At 37.1% G+C, this 9,066-nt stretch overlaps 1 protein-coding gene across 1 annotated transcript; it reads right to left on the minus strand.

Moving 5' to 3' along the window:
• Positions 1-571: 571 nt before the first annotated feature.
• Positions 572-8,623, minus strand: LOC132563123 (steryl-sulfatase-like). Its single transcript, XM_060227882.1, has 5 exons — positions 8,341-8,623; positions 4,423-4,545; positions 2,580-3,278; positions 2,138-2,422; positions 572-969 (listed from the first exon to the last, which is right to left on the minus strand). Exons 1-5 carry the CDS (start codon positions 8,621-8,623, stop codon positions 623-625), a joined length of 1,737 nt encoding a protein of 578 aa, XP_060083865.1. The 3' UTR covers positions 572-622.
• Between the last annotated feature and the right edge of the window lie 443 nt (positions 8,624-9,066).

Genomic DNA, 9,066 nt, shown 5'->3' on the forward strand with positions numbered 1-9,066 from the left:
AAATTATTTCACTAATCACCCTCAAAATTCAATGGGTACAAGTATAGACAGAGGAGAACAGACATATGACGTTTGGGAAATTTCCTTACAGTACTTCTTTATAAAAGACAGCGATAGCAACCTTCCACTGTCAAAATCCATGATGGCCGCATGTGCGCTAATTCATTTCGATGTTCAGTCCCAAATCAAAAAGGAACAACTACGGACTATGGGGAACATTGTACATATACAAATTATAAAGTATCCTCCAAGCGCTTCATCAGAAATAGCGATAATAACCTTAAGCTGTCAATCTCCAAGATGACCCACCTTTCGGCCATTCCGTTTTACTAATCAGTTTCAAAATCAAATGGGTACGACTAGAAATCATAAGAATATATAAACATTAAGTTTGAGCAATATCACACAAACACATCTCAAGAAATAGTGATTACAATCTTCAACTGTCAAAATCAAATATGGACACCTATCGTTCATTTTGTTTTATTAATGACTACATACATGTATAAGAAATATCCCTCTAGTGTTTCGCAAGAAACAACAATAAAAATAATGTTTACCACGGGCGATCTGAAAGTCTGCAATAAGATGTTCGTGAGCTTAAAAAAATAAATAGCTTCGTTTATTCAATATCCTTATACTTAATGTCAACACAGCTACAGTACGGAAAATTACAACAGGGTTGCATATAGGGCCGCCAAAGCAACTTAAAGAAGGAAAGTCTACAGTCAACAGGTGCAATTGAATTTTTGTGATCCTCTGTTGCTTTGATCATGAGTTCGGCTATTTCTTTGTACTTCTTGTCACTGCTGATGTCGATTGGCCTGTTTTCTCCAGGATCTGACGTAATATCATAAAGATACGGCCGTTCGAGTTTAATTGCATCCCAGCAGTTACAGACGAACAGACATCTCTGTTGGCCTGGCAAATAGTCTGGTACTTCATAGACAAGTTTCCATATCGATGGTCCTACAAAGCAAATTAGAAGCAATGTCTCGCAAGTCATGTTGGCCAGTCAATATATCATGTATTAATTTCTACTTTCATATACATGTATGTCAACATTTACGCTTGTCCATACAATGTTCCCCTTCAGGTTCTGATTCTGTTTGTAGTGACTTGGAAAATAGTTCCTGTGACCCTTTTCCTAAGTCCCAAAACAAGCCCTGAAAATTCCCTTGTCAATGGGCGAATTTTGTTAATTTACAGAAACTGCAAAGGCAATGAGGGACCGACCTTGATCAGTCCGTTTATATGAAAATTCTGCAGTTAAAAGGTTGCAATTATGGATGCGACAAGTGTATTATTTACAATGACCAAGTATATTTGATTGCATACTTTTACCTTTAATAACCCGCGTAATTCGAATACTATAAAGATTATAAGGATCTGATACCTTCATGCAATCAAAATATCTTAGAAAATTATAATCCAATTCTGAATAAAACAAAAATGATACATTCTATGCATGATGTTGCATTCAGTTGCAGAGCAAAAATAAATGCAATCTTATTTTGTTATTCCTGTGCATCGCCTTGACATTGACTTCTGTCGGCGAGACAATGACTAGTACAAGAAATAGTAATAGAAACGGAAAATCTGTAACTTACTAACAAACAAACAAACAAACAAACAAACAAACAAACAAACTAACTAACTAACTAACCAACCAACCAACCAACCAACCAACCAACCAACCAACCAACCAACCAACCAACCAACTAACTAACTAACTAACTAACTAACTAACTAACTAACCAGATGGTGTTATTTTTATGACTTTGTAATAAGACGTTATGGATCCCATTCGCACTGAAGTTCCCTAAATTTAAAACCTTAATTCTGAGTAAATGATATAAGCGACAATAATAACGAGAGACTTTGATCCTCTCTAGTATTGAATTCCAATGTTTGACTTTGGAGGAAAAACATTTGATATGTAAATTAAAATATGCCCTATTAATTTTCGTAAGCGCTATTGCGAAACATGATCAACAATCCTACACGATAGAAATGGGTAAAATTTCCACACAATACAGTGAGATATCTCACATCCAAGTTTTTTTTATTTTTTTGTATTTGCCTTTTATGACATATATTTAATCAATGAATAGTTTCTTGGGAACAGTCATCTTACCTGTGCGTGGCCTGTATCGAACAGCCTGGACAGTATCGCCACAATAGTGGAAGAAAAACTCCTGTGGACTGATATGTTCCTTTCCTGTCAGGAGTGAATACATATCTCGCCCATCTATTGGCCGATCCGTTGGCAAATCCGCACCAATAAGATTCGTTATGGTTGTGAACATGTCCATCTGCATGGTGGGTTCGTCGATCACCACGTTACTAGGTAGTTTTCCAGGATACCAGACTGAAGAGGGTACCCTTATCCCCCCATCAACAGCACCATGCGCCTTACCACCTACAAAAAATGTTAACTTTTTTAAAGAAATAAATCTATTCTTTGCACACATATTTTTCAATGAATTCATAATCTATTCTACAACAAAATTCAGCAGACAAGAGGCTTTGAAATGCAGCACAAATTTATCTTGATTTCAATGATATTTATCAGTTACCTCTAAGGATACCATTTGATCCACCGTCACTGTTGCCATGGATGTCAGACTCTTCCAAATGCGCGCCATTATCTGATGTGAAATAAACTAGAGTGTTCTTACCGATGTCCATATTTTTTATTCTAGACATGATTTCACCAGTACCCCAATCCAGTTCTAATATAGAATCCCCGTAACGTCCGTGTTTTGAACGACCTTGGAACTCTTTACTTGTGCGCATTGCCGTATGAACATGATCCCAGGAAAGTATTAACAAAAATGGTTCTTTATCCCTTTCACGAGCCTCCAAGAAATCGGTTCCCTCCTGAACGTATCTTTTCATCAAACTTTCCAATTTGATTGGCTGTTCTACCACTTCATGATTTCTCATTACAATTCCATTCAAAAGTCTCAGTGTATTAAAGACAAAGACAAAATAAATGGCAGGAGAAAGCACAAGAAGTATTCCAATCACCAGGAATAATTTACTGATGTAACGTTGTTTGTAAAGCCATACGAAAAGAGAAATTCCGAGAATGACGAGAGAAACCATAGCATAGTAGATGTTCGGTCTCTGTGACGTGAGAACTCTCTCTCCATCCCCACTGAAATCTTTCATGTTGGTAAGTATATGTCCATAGTACTGGTCGAATCCTTGATTCATTGGATGCAACAGGTGATCGCCATAGGTGTCTTTGCTGAGTCCCAAGTGCCATTTACCTGGAAATATATCAGTGAAAAAAATATGTATTAGTTGGTTTGTATTCATAAATGTGTTATCATGTTGATGATTTACTAGTTTACTGTTATTTTGCGTTCTTTTAACAACCAGTGTCAGGTTTGGGTGGTACAGGAAACCAAGAGTAAACTAAAGAAGATACCCCAGTGGGATCTTGGCGCCCACCATTGTCTGATCTTTATATACGTTTTGAATGTTGGATAATTTCACTTCTTTTCTCTTCTCTGTTTTTGCTCTTAATCTTAAGATATTCGAACATTTCTTTGCAGAAATAGCGATGATAATCTTTACCTGCCAAATCCAAACTGACCACCTGGAAGCCATTTTGTTTCTTCTGATCAGTCCAAAAATCGAACGAGCATAAGGAGAGACCAAAGGGAACATACGTGTAAAATTTGAAAGCTGGCTACCTTAGGCCATTTTCTTTTTTTCTGCTCAGTCCCAAACTCAAACAGGAACAAGTAGGGACCTAAAGGAACCTATACAGGAAATTCGAGAAATATCTATAGAATAGTTCTCAAGAAAAAGTAATAACAAACTTTCAAAGTAAACATCCAAGATGGTCGCTTGCTGAGCATTTTGTTTTTTTCTGATCAGTCCCAAAACATGGGCACATCTACGGACCAAGGGGAATCTACATATGCCATTTGAGAATTATCCATCTAGTACTTTTAAAGAAATAGCGATAACAAAATTTGTTTACGGACGGACAGACGGACCACGGACGCAGAGCGATTTGAATAGACCACCATCATCATAGTGGACTTAAAATCCACCGACCTGTGGCCAGTACCTGGCGACTTCCCGACGAAGGCCTCGACCCCTCCCCCGCAATCCATGGAGAAAGATAATGACACAGACGGTCAACCATCTTAGTCGCTCGGCAATACCCAACTCCTAATTGCCTTGAAGGGAGCCAATACCAAATGTACAATATATATACCATATCATCATGTTCTGTATTGAGGTGACACTATTGAAATGAAAGGCAGTAATTGAATCTAGAACATTGACGGAAAACAACAACGATCTGTTAAAACATAATGATGCCATCCACGAGGCTGACATGCCAATTGGAATTTCGAGAAGCATCTGGGATTCAGTTGATATTTTTATCGCCCTTACCTACAAGAGCAGTTTTGTAACCCACGGATTTCGCCTGTTCAGCTATTGTCGTCTCATTTGGCAACATTCCTGCCCTATTGGCAACAAATATGTTCACCCTGATCGCACCAGATGGCACCATACCTGTAAATATTAAGATATAACACTTACGTTTCATACGTTTCGCAGCAATACTAAGGAAAACTGCTGCTTATGATATAGATAATTGATATTACTAGATATATCATTAAGAACTTAATGAGAGTTTACAAAAATGGAATCGATTGTGTAAAATAGCTTATTTCTTGGAACCGACATTTTGTATATCTGTCCATAATCTTAAGTATGTAACATAATATTTTGTATTGAAAAATATGAAGTAAAAATATTAGCATATTCCGCAAACAAATTTGATAATATATAAATCATCTAAAAACATCCGTATTTTTATCATATTTTGTTCTTGTTTTTATCTATTTTCAGTTTAAATTAAGATTATGTTGACATGTTGGTGTTTTTGTTTGGATCTGGTCTAGTGTAAGTCAGGTTTACCTACACTAGTTCCATTTTAGTCCGGCTTTGTTAAGTCTAGATACCATTAGTTACCAGGCTATTTGTGACCTTAGGTAATAACGGTATGTCAGTGTATGATGGAATCTAATTCATCATTAGGCGGCACAGTATCTAATTTTAAATTTGTATTGCATGGGTGTCTATTGTACGTTCTTGAGATTGCAGGTGGTGCCGTTCTCTGCATGCCAAGTTTTAATTGATAGAAATGTTGACGTTCCTTTGAAATTACGAGAAACCTGTTAAAGAAGATAGCGGAATTTATTGATTACAGGGTGAATCCGTCAATATTTCGGAGTTTCTTTCGATCAATTAAAATTTCCCCCGGTCACCTCCATACATTTCAGAATTAAGGAACTGAGCATCATTTCCGAGTCCTAGCCTGAAGGACTAAGAAGATGTATGATAAAGTCCAACTCATTATGTGGCTTCAACCTACAATATACGGTTTACATGAGATTCATTAAAAGCCTGTCAGACCGTTCCTATGATCTGTGTCTGACATTGGGTTTGGTCTTTATGAAACTGGTAAGGTTGTCTGAACCTACGTATGGTCCGAGTTTTCGTATGGTCTATACGACCTTTTACATGGTATGTCTGACCTTAAATATAGTTTAAATAAAATTTCGGCAGGTCAATCTGACTTTTGGTTTATGGCTGACACTTGTTTGTGTCTAACTTTTGATATGTTCTGTCTGTTCTTTGGTATAGTCAATATGGCATTTAGTAAGGTCATTTTGACCTTTGGTTTGGTCTTCCGGAGTTTTATTTGGTATGGCCTTTATGGCATTTGGCAAGGTCTCTCTGACCTATAGTATGTTCTATCTTACCTGTGGTAAGGTCTCTCTGACCTATAGTGTGCTCTCTCTTACCTGTGGTAAGGTCTCTCTGACCTATAGTGTGCTCTCTCTGACCTTTGGCAAGGTCTCTCTTACCTTTAGTGCGCTCTATCTGACCTTTGGCAAGGTCTCTCTGACCTATAGTATGCTCTATCTGAACTTTGGCATGGTCGCTCTGACCGTCTGTATATTTAGATTTAGTCCAGTCTGGTCACATTTCTTCTTAAGAATGATCATGTCGACATTGTCCCGACCTAATTAAGATGTTTGAAGTGTTGGACAACATTTGATCGCCCATGAAATAAAGACAGACCTACTGATCTTTCGAAACCTGTATTCATACAAACTGGTACCCGTCCGTCCCCACTTATGCGTGAAATATTACATTCTAAAAGTTGACAAGCGCATAAACGAAAAAAACTCAAGTAAAACAGAAATGTGCGGTCTCACTTTTACGACATTGAAGGTTCTACGGCGCTTATTGATTTGGTCTATTATACATCAAGTCTAAATTGATGTTACTAGTGAACATGGGTAGCCCGTTACCTGTCAGCTGAAAACAATTACGGACCCATTACTTAGACGTGAAGTCAATACTTCAGTAGATATTTATCCATACCGTCGTGAGACGTGTTTCTATAGGTGAGTGACTTGTGGAGTTGATGAGACATGCAAAATAAGCCACTAGAGTCATGATTAACAGACGGCATGTACGTTAATTGGTCCGAAGCACAGGGACTTGGCACGAATTCCAGGCCCACGAACCATATATGTATATCAATTACAAGGGAAAACTGAACATATATATATATATATATCAGTTATGTTGGTTGATATTCTAGGGGCCGCAAACATGTATATTATCTTTAAGAGAAATGTTGTATTGACCGAGTTAAAATTTGACGAATTCGGAAATATGTATAGAAATGGCCAGGTAGACATTTCCCGGTCCTGTTGAAACACGCTCTCGTCTCTAATGGGTACCTAAATCATAAAATCTGCGCTTGTGGCGGTATGCACTACCCATGACCGAGTCCACACATAATGTCACTTTAATGGTGTCATGTCTAGTACGTCGAAGAAATTCCAAAATAACACCAAGGCGTGCAATTTCTTCTACAACACCCGCCATTTTTGCTTTAACGTCACTACCACTGGTGCAAGCCATACCAGTCTCGGCCAGGACCTTAAACACCAGTCCATGATTATAATAAATATTTTATATCTAAAGAATGAAATATCAAATAAATTTCAAACTTTCTTTAAAAATATATTTAAATGTATTTAAACTACAGTGCTTTGAATAAGTTCATTACAATTTCATGTTTGAGTGCTACGTTCAAATTTTCACCTCGTCAAAAATGTTAATCGCCGATATAAACAGGGACGTTTAATATACGTATCTGATATACATTCAAAGTGTAAGATTTGGTTTTGTTGAGATATTGAAATTCGAAGGTTACAATCCTTGTCGCCATATAATACATATGCATGATCCGTGGATTGGGAATTACGGTCCCAGTGGTCTGAAGTATTGAAAATAATCTCCTGCATGGAAAGACATAGCAGCACAAGCATTTTGTATAACCATATATGTGCTAAATTATGCATCCTACATGTTACATAAATATCATAGCATACCACATGATAATAAAGCAAAATATCTTTTATAGCATATGTGTAGACAGTAGGTCTATTTGATCCTGTAAAACCCTGATTAATCAATGGATTCACATGAACACAATGTTGTATTATGAAAAACAAACAATCAGGAATATCAATATAAGATAAGCATAAGGTTACTAGGTCTACAACTGACACCCGATTAATTATATCTTCAATGTACTGATAGAGCAAGGAACGACAACTCTTGTAGCGATTGCAAAAATAGGTAAGTCGTGCGACCATGGGTATGCGAAGGGAGCTAACTCTTTCGTATAGGAGTAAATTTGAAATATAACTGTTGATGTAGGTAAATTATCCTGTTGTTAAAAGAATACAACCTTCAGTGTTCAACTATTTGTCGTAATTTTAATAAGATTGTACAAAAGACACACAAAAGAAAATAGCCTGTTGATATTCAAAATCAAAAACAGATACAATAAATAGTCGAACGCATTAAACTACTGTACAGCTATCCAAATCACATGCTTTTATTCTCCTGTTAAATTTTCAGAAATCTCCGCGAAATTATATCTTTTTTTTTCTAAGTTTCAAGCAATTTGAGCTGGAATTTTCATTGTTGATTTTAAGGTACGATGGTTTTACAAACCTTGATTGAATATCAGTGCGAGTCTTTTTATCGTAATTCCAGTTTCCCTGTACTTTATCTGGAGCCTTGCATGATCGAAATCTTGACAAGACCACAAAAATAGTTTTAATGTGTCCTTTCTACAGGCTTTCATTGAAGTTTGTTTCAATTGAATCATCTAGTATGAAAGCTGTCATGAAACAAGAATTGAGAATGATACCTCATGTTAACGTTTGAAAAAAATCGGTAATGTAAGAGTTCTAATTTTGAATAACTTACCAAAACGGACCGGGTATCGACCTGTCAACAAAGCAGCTCTGCTTGGTGTACAGACACTAGCTGCCGCTAGATGGTGCGTCAACTTTACCCCCTCCTTCATCAGCTGATCGATGTGGGGGGTTGGAAGAGTGGTGTTACCAAAACCACTCAGATCTCCGTAACCAAGGTCATCTGCTAGCATGATGATGATGTTCGGTGGCTTGTCGGCGGCTCGAGCAGGAAACACGTGAATTGCGACTAAACCAACCAGAAGAACGACATGGCGTAGTGTTACAGGTCCCATAGTGACTGTCCTATAATCAAAACGGAAACATATTCAATATGGAAGAAAACTTTACAATTTTGTATGATTTCGGAGATTTATGAACTAACCTTAATAGAAGACACATCCAACTTACCAATTATTGTTAGAACATGGTTGTTTCTACTAGTTTGGGAATGGGCCAGTAGCTTTGTATATGGGAGGGGCGGGGCAAAGTACTCCAAATTGTGAAAAATAATACAACACAAAAATAATTAAATTCAATCATAATTTAAGGCATTATTTATCCAACGTAGTTCATGATTTCATGAAGTAAATACACAGTCATTTCATTCAAGGACTGACTGTCATCGAGTATTCATATACGTGAAAAGGCAACATTCCGATTTTTCGAGAATTTTTAATCCGCTAAGACTCCAGGGAAAATATCTAGTGTTTGTCATTGGGAATATCGCCTTCGTTCA

The sequence above is a fragment of the Ylistrum balloti genome, unplaced genomic scaffold (assembly GCF_031769215.1).
Source record: "Ylistrum balloti isolate Yb309-2 unplaced genomic scaffold, AGI_CSIRO_Ybal_v1 Utg371598, whole genome shotgun sequence".
Classification (NCBI taxonomy): domain Eukaryota; kingdom Metazoa; phylum Mollusca; class Bivalvia; order Pectinida; family Pectinidae; genus Ylistrum; species Ylistrum balloti.

What these genes read in the sequence shown, in the direction of transcription:
- LOC132563123 (XM_060227882.1), bottom strand. Translation starts at nt 8,623, where the DNA reads ATGGGACCTGTAACACTACGCCATGTCGTTCTTCTGGTTGGTTTAGTC. An exon ending in TCGATACCCGGTCCGTTTTG is followed by an intron (nt 4,546 to 8,340) that starts GTAAGTTATTCA and finishes TAATATTTACAG; the next exon opens with GTATGGTGCCATCTGGTGCG. An exon ending in TTACAAAACTGCTCTTGTAG is followed by an intron (nt 3,279 to 4,422) that starts GTAAGGGCGATA and finishes ATATATTTCCAG; the next exon opens with GTAAATGGCACTTGGGACTC.